Source organism: Aricia agestis, chromosome 11 (genome assembly GCF_905147365.1).
Source record: "Aricia agestis chromosome 11, ilAriAges1.1, whole genome shotgun sequence".
Classification (NCBI taxonomy): domain Eukaryota; kingdom Metazoa; phylum Arthropoda; class Insecta; order Lepidoptera; family Lycaenidae; genus Aricia; species Aricia agestis.
This window is the reverse complement of record NC_056416.1, coordinates 15,939,787-15,957,711: the sequence shown is the minus strand read 5'-3', so window position 1 is coordinate 15,957,711 and position 17,925 is coordinate 15,939,787. Positions and strand designations below refer to the sequence as shown.

Below are 17,925 nucleotides of genomic sequence, written 5' to 3'. Positions count from 1 at the left end.
GGAAACCAGTGCATGAGGCTTTTATACATAAATTCCCCATTCTTGCACACCTTAGTGAACAAAGAATAAGTGATCAACTGAGAGTAATAATCAACAATAAATATATCACAGAAGAAAGATTGAATATATTAAAACAAGAAGTTGCCGAGGAACTAATTGTAGACGTCATTGATAGACCGAATACTAATGAGCATGATGTCCCTTATGATATTAATAATTTTCAAGATATCGACATCCAAAATATAGAACCTGACAGACAACAAGAACCATATGCCGATGTACTTTTGCTCGATAGAGATACTGACATAGATGAAATATTCAAACAATCATTGCAACATTTTGCTGATACAGATCCAACAAGCAGAGTTTATATACCCAAACAAAAATCCTCAAAAAAATTGGCGTATACAGTAAATTACATTAATAAAATAACTCTTCCTGAAAACATCAATAAAGATACAGACTTCCATCATTTTCAAACAGTGCTATATTGCGCGGCATGGACAGCTGCCAAAGTTAATGGAAGTAGGCTATCAGCCAGTATAAATCATTCTAACTATGCAAAAAATATCAAGAAACCACAGTGGCAAAGAAGGCTGGAAAAAAGAATAGAAGATATAAGGGCAAAAATAGGTAGAATAACTCAATTCATTAAAGGAGGCCGAAGCAGAAAACTCATTAGACATGTTAATAAAATAATAGAGGTATATAAAATACATACTATACACGAGGAACCTAACACACAAATAGCTCAAATATTAGATACACTGAAACAAAAACTCTCAATATTAACAGGACGCCTTAAAAGGTATAATATATGTACACTTAGGAAGCAGCAAAATAAGCAATTCAATAACAGCGAAAAAGAATTTTATAGAGGCATTAGGTTGGCAACACAAAATAAGGATAACATACTCACCGAAACCCCAGACCCAAAGGATTTACAGAGCTTCTGGGCAGGAATATGGGAACAACCTGTAAGCCATAATATTGAAGCTGAGTGGATAGAGGATGAAACGAAAAGATATCATGGAAACTTGACAGAAATGACGTTTCAAACAATCCCCATAAGTATATTTCAACAGGTGATACGCAATTTACATAATTGGAAGGCGCCAGGATCAGACTGCATTCACAATTACTGGTACAAAAAATTTACAAGTATCCATAATAATATGTTAATTTATTTGAATCAATTTATTGAAGACCCTAGCTCAATCCCTCCGTACGTCACATCTGGAACAACTTTCATGATACCTAAAGACTACAGTGACCCTTTAAACCCTGCTAAATACAGACCAATAACATGCTTGCAAACAATTTATAAAATATTGACTTCTTGCGTCACCGAGCTAATATACAAACACGTTACTGATAATAATATTCTAGCTGAACAACAAAAAGGGTGCCGAAAATTTAGCCAAGGCTGTAAAGAACAATTGATAATAGACTCCGTTATTCTGAAACATGTAAATAAAACAAAATCCAATCTGCATTCTATGTACATTGATTATAAAAAAGCTTATGATTCTGTCCCTCACTCTTGGTTGCTGCATGTTTTAAAAATCTATAAAATACACCCCAAAATAATAAATCTTTTGAAGACCATGATGACGTCCTGGAAAACTAAACTTAAACTTAAAACTTCCACTACTCTAATAGAGACCGATCCTATCCAAATACTAAGAGGCATATTTCAAGGCGATGCATTGAGCCCACTGTGGTTTTGTCTAGCATTGAATCCACTTTCTAATATACTTAACTCTACAGATGCAGGATATCGTATACATTATAATGACAGACAAATACAGACTCAGACTATTAACCATTTACTTTACATGGACGACATAAAACTTTATGCTGCCACTGAATCTGAACTATACAAACTGACTGAACTGACAGAACAATTTACAATCGATATAAAAATGAATTTTGGAGTAGATAAAACAAAAATTAATTCTATAAAGGCAGGAAATACATATTTACATAGTTACACTCTAGGAACTGGCGAAAGAATAGAACCTCTTGATGAAGGAGAAACTTATAAATACCTTGGGGTTAATCAGTCTCAACAAATTAATTACAAAGACACCAAATATAAATTAAGACAAACATTTCAACACCGGCTCAATGCGATCATGAAATCTAAATTATACTCTCGAAACACTGTAAAAGCAATAAATACATTTGCAATCCCAATACTAACCTACTCCTTTGGCGTAATAAACTGGAACAAAACAGATTTAATCAATATACAAAGAAACATTAATACAACAATGACTAAGTATCGCAAACACCACCCAAGATCGTGTATACAGAGAATTACGTTACCTAGAAAAGAAGGAGGTAGAGGAATTATCGACATAACAAATCTACACAATAAGCAGGTCATAAATTTAAGACACTATTTTACCACTAAATCTGAATCTTCTACTCTCCACAAAGCAATAGCTCAAAATGACAATAAATTTACCCCTTTAGATCTTAAAAACACTCAAAACAACCAATTAAAAGTAACTGACGACAAAACTAAACTATCCGAATGGGCTAGAAAATCTCTCCATGGAAGACACCTGCATGACTTATGCCAAACAAATGTCGACAAGGAAGCGTCGAACGCATGGCTGAGTCGTGGAGATCTATTCCCGGAGACTGAAGGATTCATGATTGCCATACAGGACCAAACTATAGAGACCAGAAACTACCAAAAATATATCACAAAAACCCTAACCACTGATAGTTGTAGAAAATGCCATAGTTGCTCTGAAACCATACAGCATATTACTGGAGCTTGTAAAACAATAGTGCAGACGGACTATAAACATAGGCATGATCAGGTTGCCAGTATAATACATCAAAGACTTGCTAAACAACGAAACTTCATAAATGAAATAGAACCCTATTACAAATACAAGCCCGAAAATGTCCTCGATAACGCCTCTACCAAACTCTATTTTGACCGAACCATATTGACTGACAGAACAACTCACTACAATAGACCTGACATAACGCTAGTAGATAAAATCAACAAAACTGCATTCCTTATTGATATAGCCGTACCAAACACTCATAACTTGCAAACTACAATAGCAGAAAAACTCACCAAGTATATTGACCTTAAAGATGAAATAACCCGCCTCTGGAATCTGCAAAAAGTAACCATAGTACCAATAGTCTTATCTACTACAGGAATCATACCAAAACAACTTCATAAATCTCTTGACACCCTACAACTACCTCCCAATTTAACATATTTAATGCAAAAGGCTGTCATCCTCAACACGTGTCGTATAGTACGAAAGTTCTTACAGACAGATGAGGAACGTACGACACTACACACACCGCAAACACATCCAAACTCACACGTTCATACATCACATACATTACAAACTGATCATGCACCTGCCGCACATTTTACACGTACTAATACATAAATAACTAACCTGGTGTGTACTTGGCTTCGGCTCGTACATGCCAGTTTGCCGGTGAAAACTGAGAAAATATAAAATACCATAATAATAATAATAATAAGGGCAAGGGGCAGCTTGTGGCGAGCTGTTGGGGAGTAGCGACCCCACGAACCCGAGTGCTCCCAGGGAAGCCCCTGTTCTCCATCTCCGGCTTGCCTTCACCGGCCGGCCGAAGTGAACACTGACGGAGAATCAGGCCCTACCTCTGCCTTGCCTTAACCGGCCGGTCAGAGTGTAGTCGCAAGAGCTTCGGCTCGGAGGGAAGATGTGAAGCGTAAGTGGCGAGTGGGCGACGTGATGGGACCCTCTGAGGGTGCAAATGATCGGCGTTTAAAGTCCAGCGACACCTCTCCTGCCTCAAGCCGCTCTGTCAATGTTGCCGCCTCGGTGCACCGTGCGTGCGACCATTTTGAGGGGCCCATTCAAAGAGTTGGCGAGTCACCGTCTGCCAATTTTATGATACAATATGTTTCCACGTTGTATCGGCAGACGCCATAGTCCTTCCATAGTTCCAGTTACCCAGTCCACTAGCACCTCACCCCATAGCCCGGTATCATTTCTAATATCCATTCCCTGCAATAGTCCTACACTGGCCGCTGGCTCTCCTTGGTTGTACTCCCATAGTGCGGACAGGGAGAGACGCCGGTCAGTGTCACATAACATTTAGATTAAAACTGTGTAACGGGCCTCTACGTGTAGGCTTCGGCCCCACGCATGCCTTCCAAAGATCCGGGATTTAATTGCCCGTGAGCAAGGAATACCTTACACAAACATAATAATAATAATAATAATATTGTTTTGATTTGGTCATTAGTTCCTAATAAAAATATAAATATCCAAATAGTGTTTATAATATGATAAGTGATAACCTATGTAGACTGGTTCTAAAATTAGAAAGTATTTTTAGGGGCTGGGTTGAGGGGCGTCGTAAAGAAATGGCAAAGTACCAAGTGCGTCACAGACCACAGTACAAATAAGTTTGGGAAGCCCTGATATAGTCTATACGATACGAGTATGACATGACGTGACGTCAAAGAACAAACCACACGAAATAATTAGTCCAAAATCAGCAAATACATGTTGGCGTGCGTAAGCAACTAAATATCGAGAATAGACGTACCACCAATCATTTCAAAAACTATGCATGTGGTAAAATCCGGACGCCTCGATAATCCGAAAAAGTCTCGTTTTTTAATTAACAAGGTCCTAAGCTGCATGACGAAAATTTTATAACGAAATCCAAGGAATGCAGTGATTCCGTATGTCATCACTCATCATCGTTCCTTCGTGACAATGGTGGAATGAATAAAAATGTAAATTGAACAGAAAAGGAAAATAAATGAAAAAACCGCCCGTTCAGCTCTGAAAACATGGAAATTGTTTAATTAATAGAGCAGAAGGGCAGAAGGGTCGATACAAGTGAACTGGAAAGCTGATAACAAGCTGCGGGCCTAGCTACTAGCTAGTGACAGAAATAATGGTTTATGTGAAAACGTATACACCTATTACTAGCGACCCGACAAACGTTGCTTTGCTATATTTATTGCGGGAACATGTTATCTTTCGATCGAGCGAGGAGTTGTCATATCAGCTGTAATAAAATCTTACGGCCGTTCCCAATATTTGATCTATCTCTGGTTTTGCCCTACTAGAGATAGGAATAGCTCACATTAGACATTAGAGACTATATTTTATGTCAATTCAATGTTAGCTGCGATCGGTTGTATGTCAAACCAGAGATAGATTGAATTTTGGGAACGGCCGTTATAGAACCACCAATTTTCAGACAATCTTCGATAGCGCGATTCAGAAATGTGCGTTGTTTGGTCTGCTACAATTTCATTTCAGGTACCTATGAAAAATATATGTTAGCCGCTACATAGCTTCAGTGGACAAACACACATTTAAAGCGATCTAACCGTTTCAGTTTGCAGAAGTTTGGGAATAAACAGCGCGACATGAGAATTTTATATAATATTATATTAGAGCTTAGAAGTTCAGGCCATTTAGCCGAAATTTTTTCGTTTTCGCTTCGTTATAGAATCGCCGACAAAAATGTATGGACTATCGACATAAGACGAGTCGAACGTCAACGTCATATTAACGAACGCATATGTCAATTCCATACATTTTCATCGGTGATTCTATAACGAAGCGAAAACGAAAAGATTTTGGCTCACCCCCCTAATTACTTACTTCAAATTAAGAGCAACGCGTAATAAACTCTAGATATGTTTTTACATTAGCACAACGACGACACAAAAAATGTTAATTAAAGTTTATATTTCATGTTTTTTCCAAGTTGGAAAAATCTGCGTCCTTACCGAAGCAATTAGGAAGTTTTTTGCCTTCACAAGAAGCTGACATCGCGGACAAAATATTAAGATTTAAGAATACCAACAGAACGTTTATTTTTTTACCATCCATACCTTTTGTAGGCACCATCAGTTTATATTACATCAGGCATTATATTACATCAGTTGCTCTAATCACTAATGATTTATGAATAAAATAAAACCGCAAAATTAATGTCTGTCTGATTAAGAATTGCTCTAAAAAACCTTCTGGCTACCACAAAGTTTTGAAGGTAAAACAAAATTAAAGCATCTTTAAGAAGCCAAATCTTAAGTTCGGAGGAATAGAATGATATTTTTTCAGTGATCCTCATTGTGTATTTTGTAAGTAAGTTATTATATTTGATATCTCGACTCTCGAGTCTCGACAATTCTCTGTAAGCGGCTTAAGGGAATCTTTTTCGGGGAAAATTTGACAGAAACCTGTTGCTAATAAGGCCCCCCGAGTTTTTCAAGTTTGCAGAATTGTATTTCTTTTTGTGACTTCTATCTTATATCTTTAAACGAGCAATTCTTGTATATATATATATAACCTGAGCACTTTTATGGTACACTTTACGGAAAAACTATCACGCCTATTGATTTGTGCTTTAACATAGTAATTTTTATTTATATGAGTATAATAATAATCTGTAGTAGCGTGCCCTCACAAAGCTCGGCATTTAGATAGTGTTACTTATATCCACTTTATCCACTTACGTCTTCTATTATAGACCATGTAGTCTTTGTATTACCTAGGTTAGGTATTACGGTCACAAATACGTGCTATTATAATTCTGATAAGATCGTACCCTGTGTTTTGTGGTGACAAAACAACAGACAGGCCCACCCTCTTTGTATAGATGTGTGGGGTACACAAATTATATTACAGTATACTGTATAGATGTTAGACGCGACGGAAAAGTTGTATTATTAAATTTTTTTAACCGTTTTATCGGTCATTTACGTAAATAACCATAGCATAACCCCTTTTTTCAGAAAGGAAGTTAATAAAGATAGGTGATTTTTATAAAATAATACAGAGTAACCTATTACTAAAAAAAAATATACAGCTGAACGTATAACCTCCTCCTTTTTGGAAGTCGGTAAAAATGCCGTTTAATATAATAAAATTTTTAATTTATTTTTAAATTAATTAATTAATTTTTTTTTGAGTTCCCATCATTGTTCTCATAGAAGAAGTTGTTCATTTTGACGGTCTCATTTGATGGTTTCAAGGATAACGAGGTTTAACAACCTGTATATTTAAAATTCGAGAAGTAATTTATCAATTATCATAGAACTGCCGAGTTTTTAGTCATTACTTAGATATCAGCATCTGAACAAATGTGTAAAATTTCAAAAGTGTATATAATATGTATGTATGCTTGTGTTCGCATATATCCGGAAATACAAGTCCGATTGAAGTAATTCTTTTTTTGCAGTACTTACTAAGTATTATTCAACTTAGGGGATTCTTCAAGTTGAATCAAAATCGGTTCAGTAGTTTTTTATATTATCAATTACGTAGATATACAACTTTGAAGCTGCTTTTATCTTTCTGTTTTTTAATTAAAATACATATTATTATTGATTTATTTTTAGGGTTCCGTACCTCAAAAGGAAAAAACGGAACCCTTATAGGATCACTTTGTTGTCCGTCTGTCCGTCTGTCAAGACCCTTTTTCTCAGGAACGCGTGGAGGCATGAAGCTGAAATTTATATCAATTACTCAGGTCTACTGTCCCTTGAAGCTGTGAAAAAATCAAACTTCTAAGCCAACGCAATCAAAAGATACAGCCGTTTATGCCGCAAATTTTCGACACTTGCAAGGGAATCAAAACCTACAGGGTGCTTCCCGTGAACTCAGAATCTTGAAATTTGGTACGAAGCAACGTCTTATAGCATAGATAAAGGAAAAATTACGAAAACCATAAATTTTTAGTTACATCACATAATATATTTTTTTTTAATAATTTTAAACTTACTACCCATTTCCTCATAAACGCGTAGAGGTATTAAATTGAAATTCATACTAAATACTCAGGTCTATAATACCTTTAAGCTGTCGGAACCCTCGGTGCGCGAGTCCGACTCGCACTTGGCCGGTTTTTTAATAACCGCATTTACTCGCTTAGTTAGACATTTCCATTTCTCGTACATCCGCAACTCAATCCAAGTGAAGTAATTGTGTCCAGCTATCTCTCATCTCGGGACTGTGGTGTTGGGGGCCGCGTCGTGTATATTTATTAGTTAAATCACCCGTACGGACGAGCCTTACCCGGGAAATACGGACAGTCAGAACTCAGAAGCGTTAAAGATGATTTAGTTTGAAACCGTAGCAGTTCCTGGAAATAAGGGCTATAAGTCTTGATATATCTACTAAATTTTTTATAACAATTACGAAAGTGGCGATCTGATGATGAGACTTTTTAGTTCTACAATATAAGGCTTTATGCGTAAACAACAACGTTGACCGGGCGATAATGCATTTAAACCATTTGCGTTCTGCGTTTCTCGTTAACGATAATTTTATTCAAAATTTTTGATACAGCCTACAGGGCAACAATTCACGCAATAAATATTATAAATTATTATTATTAGTTAGCAAACTATGTTTTAAACTTCCGGGCAGCATAACTAGACTGAAACTTTAAGGTATTTCAATTTTCGACTAACAAATTTTGGCCCGTATCTTAACTAATTTGGTTGAGTTTTAAAACTTAAAGTGATAGCTAATTTCAAAGTCGGTAACACAAGAAGGCCATTAGCTGCCCTCTTTCTCCTAATTAAGAAAGGTATGTATTTGGAAATTAATTTTTACTGTCCTGTCATAAGTACTAACTTTGATTCCATATTTTTCCTAAGCCCTAAGGAGTAGCAAAGTAAAAAAAACATTACCTTTTAGCAAGCCACCATTATTTCGGGTAATTAAAGGTGTTGAGCCGATTATTATCAGAATACAGAGCTACTACAGAGTACAGAATAGGCACAAAAAAATAATCAAAATCGGTCCAGCTCCAGCCCCTTCGAAAGAATTTGCCTTTTGTAGGCAAAACCCCGACACGTGAATTTTGTTTATAAATAAAAATAAACCTTTATGCTCAGACCTCTATGCTATTTTAATTATAAGCGCCATCTGTTGTTTTCACGTTGAACTACTAAAAAGTTTGGCTGTAGCAAGGACTACTGAAACACGATGGGAGAATGTCGTGTTTAGGAAAGGCCCTTCGCTTTATCCTACAGGAAATGCTTCCAAAACTGACGAAAAACTTTGATATGAACCCAAAATTATTAAGTTGTGTTTATTGTTACATGGTAGTTCACTGAAAATCACAAACATTATTTGTCGTGTTAAAGCAATTGAACTTATACTAAGCTTAATTTTTTGCACGTAAATTGAACGAAAACGGTACAAATTACGATTTATACAAATCAAAACTATACTCCACTCGGGCTAACTTATCGCTAGCGGTCATCGACTCCCTGTCAAAAACTTGTCATTTTCCATATAAAACATGAAAGAACCACGATTGACAATATCTGACACTTCATTGTCAATCGCCGTTTATATGAAAAATGACAAGTTTTTGACAGGGAGTCAATGACCGCTAGCGACAAGTTAGCCCGAGTGGAGTAATCCATATTAATATCATTTCTTGTAACTGGATTTCATTAAAATCGATTCAGTGGTACAAACGCGAAGTAACAGACAGATGAACGGTGTCAGTACCATGATGATGAATGCCGAGAAGTGTCAGGTGGAAAATTCCACAGATAACTCAAATATCTCACACTGTTGTACTGAAAATGGTATTAACTTTCGTAGTATTTTATTCATATTCGACGCACTAATAAGTTTGAAAAGCAGCTGAAAAATTTGTGATTTAAATAATTCGGCAGAATAACGGTATAATTAATTATACCTACATATTACATCATCATTACAACGTGTGCCAATTAGTGTCAAACTCGATTTTATTATAACCCGAAATCTTTATAAATTCGTAAACTCGATAGTCAACAGCTGATACTTAAACCCGCGTTCCAAAAACAAAGGGAAAAAGGAGGCCCCTGCAAAGGAGTGTCCTCCCTCCAAAAAGGACCGTAAGTGCGATGATGACGGGTTTATAAGAGTGGAGATGAAGAAGAAGAAACCCGTCGTCCGCAACCATCGCGGCACCGCACCCGAAGGACCCGAGCAGCTGTTGCGGCGTGAGACTCTCGCAACACCGCTGTACGTGTCCAGGCTGCACTGGTCCACGACGGTCGAGCAGGTCGTGGACTACATCAGGAGCAAGACCCACTTCGTCTTGAGGGTCGAGCGCTTGGAGTCCCGCCACAAAGTGAATTTTAGCTCCTTTGTGGTGAGAGTCCCGACGCACCATCTACCGACCTTCGAGAAGGGGGATTTCTGGCCGATTGGAGTCGTCTACAGGAGGTTCCGAGGACGACTTCCGAACACGTCGCGCCCCACGTCGCAGACAATACGTGTTTAGTGTTTTAGTGTTAGTGTTAGTTTTTAGTATAATTGTATGTATGTTAGTCTATAAGGTATTAATAATATGGGCCAAGATGCCTGAATTAAATAAATAAATTAATAAATTAATTAATTAAATTACAAAATATAGTCAAAATGTATAAAGTGACTTAAAAAATTAAAATACCATAGTGAGTACATAATAAAAATATATTAATGGTTTATTTTTGTAAGTTATAGCGTAATAATAAATGTAAAAATTTAAAAAAAAATAAGTGAGAGAATAGTCCAGGTTGCTTTAAATCCATATTAATATTGTAAATGCAAAGGTGTTTATCTGTCTGTTAGCTCCTCACGCTGATTTTTATGAAATTCGGTATGAAGATACTTTGAGTCTCGGGAAAGGACATAGGGTACTTTTTATTCCCGGGCAATAAACGAATTTTGGCCAACGGAGTAACGGACGGAGTATTATAATAACAATTATTGATGTTTATAAACAACAAATTGATGATTTGATGATTTTAATCATAGTTAGTAATTATTAAGTAAGCATAGCTGGGCATTAACTCGTTAATCCGTTAATCGTGAATTAACGAAGTTAACATTTTGATTAACGGATTAACTATTAAGTTAACTTTTTGAAATATTAACGGACTCGTTAACTTCCGTTAATATGCAGAAGTCCGTTAATCGTTAATCCAATGCATACTATTTACCTCATAGGCTCAGACGAAACAAAAACAATACTAGATCGACCCGGCCCATTCGTGCCGAAGCAGGGCTCAACGTGGGAGAGATGCTTCGGCATGAATGGGCCGGCTCGACCGGAGAAATACCACGTTCTCACAGAAAACCAGCATGAAAACAGCGCTTGCGCTGTGTTTCGCCGAGTGAGTGTAGGGGGCACACGGGTCACCTGGTGGAAAGCAACTACCGTCGCCCATGGACACTCGCAGCATCAGAAGAGCTGAAGGTGCGTTGCCATCCTTTTAAGAGCGCATAGGGTAATAGGGGTGGGTAGGGAAGGGAAGGGAATAGGGGTGGGTAGGGAAGGGAATAGGGTAGGGGATTGGGCCTCCGGTAAACTCACTCACTCGTCACCTATTTCATTTAAAAAATATATATTTTCTGGCGCATGCGAGTGAGATGAGATTTGTTTCGTTTTATCATTTCATTACCCAGCGCCGGTGCTTATAGAGAGAGTGATTTGTTTATTGTTATTATAAATCATTTGCATGCGAGGTAAAGCGGAGCGTCTACACTCTCGCCACATAGTGAATTTCAGTTCCTTTGTGGTGAGAGTGCCGACTCAAGTTTTATCCATCTTCGAGGTGGAGGAGTTCTGGCCCGCCGATTTAGTTAACCGGAGGTTCCGGGGGAGGCTCCCGAACGAAGCGCGCATCACGTCGCCGAAAGAGACTTTACGTGATAAAGTGTAGTGTGATTGTGTGTGTGAATATGTAAATAATATATATTAGGATAAAATTGTTCGGCGTGCATCCGTTGTCTGATTGCCATAACACAAGTTTTTACTTACTTACTTAACAGGTTGCGTATGTACACTAACGCAATGATATAAGTTACAACAAGGCCATATTACACATATTAACGGATTAACGATTAACGTTAACATGCGTTAATTCGTCCGAAATGTAACGCTTTAACGTTTAACGAAGCTAACATTTTTTTTGAAGGATTAACGATTAACGAAGTTATCTATTTGATTAACGGTGCCCACTGCCCAGCTATGTAAGTAAGTATTAATATATGTAGTTATATCAAGAAGGTGATCAATACTAGGATCGCAGAGGTGAAAGAAGCCTTTACTCATAATAATATGATTAATCAACCAATCTGCCCATTGAACGTGAAATTAATTCGGACTTATTAGGCCTATACATTATAGGGTAACACACTCTTTTACACTCATTCAGTTTTGTATTAATACTATAATATGACCGGGTTATTAGTATCACTAGTAATACCTAGGCCCTAGAACAAAATAAAATATGGAAGCTAAATTGACGCAAACCGTTATTGATAAGATTACGAGCTTACTGTATTTTAATTAAATTCCGCCTGCAATTTCAATTTTATGAACGTTAATTAATAAAAAATTCTGATAGCTACATACACTCTCTGACTTAAATCCCGTAATCATTATTTTTTTATTTTGATATTATAATATTATGTGATAGGTGATAACTTAGATAGATTGTATTCAATTGAACCAAAAAATATCCAACAGGTTAGAGTCGTTTATTGGAGCCTGTTGATTCGGAAGTCGATTTTTTCCAACACAACAATAGCGAGTAAGTAAGTGCATTATGATTTATGTATTAAATATTAATGTATTATACAGTTTTACAAAATTCATTACGATTAGGGCAATACTTAAATGAGTTAAATAACAACATACTGAAAGGGTTGTGTAAATGATATGAAATAAGTAATTTTTTGGCACAATTTTTTTTTTACACTTATTGTTATGCACCATAGTTCTAAGCTAAGAACACTAATCGTACTTATTTGTAAATTGTAATTGTGATCTATAAATAAAGAAAATACTTTTCAGGACTAAAAATAAAGCAATGTCAAGGTTTTCCAGCCTTGACATGAAACAAACTTTCATTGACAGTTTTATAATGAAAAGTTTTTAATGAACTTTGATCTCTACTTCCAAAGTTACTTACGTTCATACTTCACAAATTGGTAACACATCTATAACTCTGTCACTACACACAAAATTCACTAAATACACCGTTCAGTCCTACATCCCATAGTAACTAGCTTCACTCACTGAATCGCCTCTTATCAAATAATTTCTTTATTAGGGCGAAACTTATGCGTTTTACGCGAAAAAACAACACAAATATTCATTGGTACTTGTGATTTCGTGCCAGAATTTGGAGGTTATCTCACAGATCGGTAAAAGTGGGGCAAAACGCGGAGGGTAACGGAGCTTTAAGGGTCAAAATCGCGTGACGACTGCGCATGTGTGCGTATTCCCTCGACAGTACAGTCCTGTGTGAGTTCTATTCATGATATTATGTGGAATTTATATTTTCGTCATAAATCCCTAAACATATTAGATACAAATGATACGTGAATAATGAATGTTCTTTTTTTCCACGTTATAAAAGCAATTTCATGTTAAGAATAATAACTACAGTACCTACTTTAACAAACGACATTTGCATTTTTAAGTTACCTTTCTATTCAAGTGTATTTACTGTACTTTAATTGTCACTAGATGATTGTTTTTTAAGATATTTTGTTTAATTAAATAACATACCTTACCTTAAATTAAATAACATACCTCAAAATAAATTACCTTTTTTACTTTCACACAATGGAGTTTTATAATTTTTTTAGTTTTTACAATGCAATGGTCGAGAATGTTTGAAAATGTTCAAGCAATCTAAAAAATATAATATTATGTAGTAAAAGAAAAACATTTTCCGACCATATTCGAAACAACAGTGACTTACACCCTTGGTAGCGCTCCGAACTATATTCTATGTGTGTGTTAATTAAACACAAACACATGCAACGTAACGCAATTTCGTACCGAAAACCCTTTATAAACCAAAATGAACCTTATAGCCCCCAAATAAAAAATGTTATTACATTATGCACTCCATAAGGGTGGAAAACTGAGTGAAATAGAGATAATCATTCCTTGACGTGCGAGAGAGAAGGGCGCAAATGTCATAAAAACCGAGTGTTTGAGTGTGCTTGTGTGCGTTTAGGTAAGTATACAAAGTTAATAGTACGTGACCGATCTATGTTAACAATTATTGCGATTTACGACCTGTTGGTACAGCGCTAAGTAACAATGCTAAATTAATATTGCCCTTTCTTCTTGAGGCTGTTCATAACAATCATATTATAATCCTTAGATTTTTGTCTAAAAGTAAAACTTGGAGGAGAGACTTGAGGTACGACTTACGAGTTACAAGTGCGACAAGGCTTTATATGTATGAACGTGAACGGGGGCGCTGCTTGTAAAGGAAAACTATCAAAAATGACTTTTTTGTATGATGGCAGCGTTAGTTCCTTTTTTCGCCACGTTCATATAAAGCCTTGTCGAGCTGTACAACAGACTGAAGATAGATTATAATTATTGCAATATAAAAATTAAAAATACGTGTACCTAGTTGCATACTTACAAACAAATACATATTTTGTATTGCAACAGTCTTAAGACTGTTGTGTCTCAACTCTCAAGTAAGCGCCACCCAAAAACATTTATGAGATCATTGATTTTATTAAAGGAAAATGGTAAGTAGCAAAGTTTGTTTCTAAATACAAACCGCTAATATTACTGAAATAAGCATTTAAATGTTTCAATTGTTAATTTAACAGGATTTAACAATGTATTATATTGATAAAGAAGATACACAATAGTTAATAAAAAAAATGTCGGAACAACGCAACTCGATTCTCGATCTCGGCTAAATATCTCGAGCCGGTAGTAGGGGCTTTCCAATTGACATGCGCACAGCGCAGCTGGCGAGCGCGCGGCGAATCGATGCAAGTTGTTGTTCTGCCCTCTCGCTCGCACGCGCCGCTCCCCGCATCTGTCAAGGTGACATTGTCAGTCACGAGTTCTGCCGCTTCGCATTTGTTCTAATAGATGGCGCTGCATCATACATATTTTATGTAAAGTTTCGAAGTGTATTTCTCTAAAAATATTCACGTTATTCAAAGGGATACATATAAGTAAATAAAAATTGATAACAACTGGTAAACAGGCACATAATAATTTAGAACACAAGCATTATTCATGTAAAAAATAAAAATATTTCTTGCATTTTGTAGTTCTATCAACTAGATGGCTCTGATGACCACTCTTAAACAAAGTTAAAGTTGAAATCACTGATGTTTTAATTACTTACTTAACTTTTTACTGATATAAAAAGAAAGCTATTCTTATTAAACACATGGTAAGCTATTCAAATAACCTATCCGCCGTCGGCAACGCCTACTTCGATTTCTTAGAATTGATGTCGAGTGTCGACGGGGGAAATAGCTTTATTATAATACTAGATGACGCCCGCAACTCCGTTCAAAATTCGTTCACGCGGGAACCGTACATTTTGCCGGGTTAAAATATATCCTATGTCCTTTCCTGGGACTCAAAGTACATATTATTATCTCCATGCCAGATTTTAGCAAAATCTGTTGTGCGGCTTGAGCGTGAAGAGGTAACAGACAGACAGACAGACAGACCAACTTTCGCATTTATGTACCTACTAGATGACGCCCGCAACTCTGTTGCGCCAAAATTCGTTTATCACGCGGGAACCGTACATTTTCCGGGATAAAAAGTACCCTATGTCCTTTCCCGGGACTCAAAGTATCTCCATGCCAAATTTCAGCAAAATCGGTTCAGCGGTTTGGGCGTGAAGAGGTAACAGACAGACAGTCAGACAGACAGACTTTCGCATTTATGTAGTTACCTATAATATTAGTAAAGTAAATGGATATAGGCCGTTAATGTTTGATTATTGAATAGTGTAACTTTATTTAAAGGAAAATAAAAATAGTGTACTGTGTAGTACAGGACGTGTTCCGTATTCGTCTATTTTTATCTGCAGCAGTCAGGACTCAGGAGGCGTCATTTCTTTCGTTTTTTACCGAAACCCGAACCCGCACTTCCTGCGACTGTGCGCCAAGTGCCAACGCTGTAACGAAATAGATGTGAATTTAAGGATTAAGTAGGCATAATAATTTATAACCCGAATAAATTATTAAGTGGAGTAAGTGGCCAAGAGTCATGACTCATGGCCTATACACATGGGCCATGAGTCATGACTCTTGAATTATGAAATAATACTATACCTACTTAAAAAAAATTAAATGGTTACCAGTGGCCACTTGCTAGTCGCTACCACGTCGCTACTTACTATCTTATACCACCTCATACTCAAAACATCCTAATTATTCCTAGACGAATCTAGCCATAGAGGAAAATAATACATGAATCCATCCTTCTCGAATCTAGCCGCCGTTCCCAATATTCAATCTATCTCTGGTTTGACATACAACAGATCGCTTTTTTTTTAAATTAAATGAGGGGGCAAACGAGCAAACGGGTCACCTGATGGTAAGCAACTACCGTCGCCCATGGACACTCGCAACATCAGAACAGCTGCAGGTGCGTTGCCGGCCTTTCAAGAGGGAATACGCTCTTTTCTTGAGGGTTTGCAGGTCGTATAGGTCCGGAAATACTGCTGGTGACAGTTCGTTCCAGAGTTTTACAGTGCGCGGCAGAAAGTTACGCGAAAAACGCACTGTGGAAGACTGCCACTCATCAAGGTGATGAGGATGGTATGTTTTTCGCGTGGGACGATAGCGAAAAGTTGCAGGTGGTATGATTCCGAACAATTCCTCAGAGCACTCCCCGTGATACAACCGATAGAGGATGCAGAGTGAAGCTACATCTCGGCGTAATTCCAAGGGGTCCAAACTGTTTGAAACACTATGGCAGTCAACAATTCGAGCGGCCCTTCGTTGGATACGATCCAGAGGGAGCAGTTGGTATTTTGGCGCCCCTGCCCAGAGATGAGAACAATATTCCATATGAGGCCGAACCTGCGCCTTGTAGAGTTATAGGCGTTGATCCGGACTTAAGTACTGTCTCGCTCTGTTAAGAACACCAAGCTTCTTCGAGGCTAATTTGGCCTTACCCTCAAGATGATATCGGAACTGGACTTCGCTCGATATGTTGACGCCAAGTATCTCAATGCTAGGGGAGATGGTTAAAGATGTGCCCTCGAAACGAGGATATACGACCATTGGTGACTTTTTAGTGGTAAACGCGCAGACTTGTGTCTTGGCGGGGTTGAATTGGACCAAGTTACGTCTACCCCATTCGGAGACCTTCTCCAATGAATTCTCCACCTAAGACACAAGTTCGTTTCGACTCTCAGTGACATTTTGCCGAGAAATATTAGGGGAGCCGGTATATACAGCATCACCTGTACTATTTTTTTTTTTTTTTTTTTTTTTTTTATATCTTTTTATTCAAAATGGGTATCATGATACACTTTTTGAAAGTCGAACGAAGAAACTACGTTGCCTACCACCGGTTCGGGAACTACCCATAGCAATGAATGCCAAAATATATGTCTCTAATGTCTAATGTGAGCTATTCCTATCTCTAGTAGGGCAAAACCAGAGATAGATCAAACATTGGGAACGGCCGTTGGTATTCAGGTACTTACTATCAGAGAAGTTGATTCCTAGGCAGATGGCGGACCGCGGAAGTCAAACCCATGCGATCACAGCTAACATTAAATTGACATAAGCCGACCACATGACGTAGGTACGTCAACTGCCTAGGAATCAATTTCCTCGATGGTACATATTACCACAGTCTATGGAACTCAATATTTTTATGTAAGAGTATATTTATAGGTATGGACTCGAACAACCTACACAGAAAAAACAAAATTCCATATTCTTAAAAGGACAGGACAAGGTCCATATTATAAAAGGAGACTTTCTCTCCTTTCAGCGTTAAGAGACTAATAATTCCAATTTCCACCCTACCCATAATGAGTATTTTCATAATTCTAAGCCTGCTCAGTAGCCAGTTGAGACAAAATGTGGGTACCGTACGTTTCCATGT

The 17,925-nt window shown here is 37.2% G+C and overlaps 1 protein-coding gene across 1 annotated transcript in view; it reads right to left on the bottom strand.

Moving 5' to 3' along the window:
* The window catches only part of LOC121731478 (ras-related protein Rab-37), a 75,899-nt gene extending 62,680 nt beyond the window's left edge, over positions 1 to 13,219 (bottom strand). The window contains exon 1 of the mRNA XM_042120910.1: positions 12,980 to 13,219. Coding sequence (XP_041976844.1) covers positions 12,980 to 12,985 — 6 coding nt within the window. The 5' untranslated portion in view covers positions 12,986 to 13,219. The remainder of the gene's footprint in view (positions 1 to 12,979) is intronic.
* Positions 13,220 to 17,925: the final 4,706 nt, after the last annotated feature.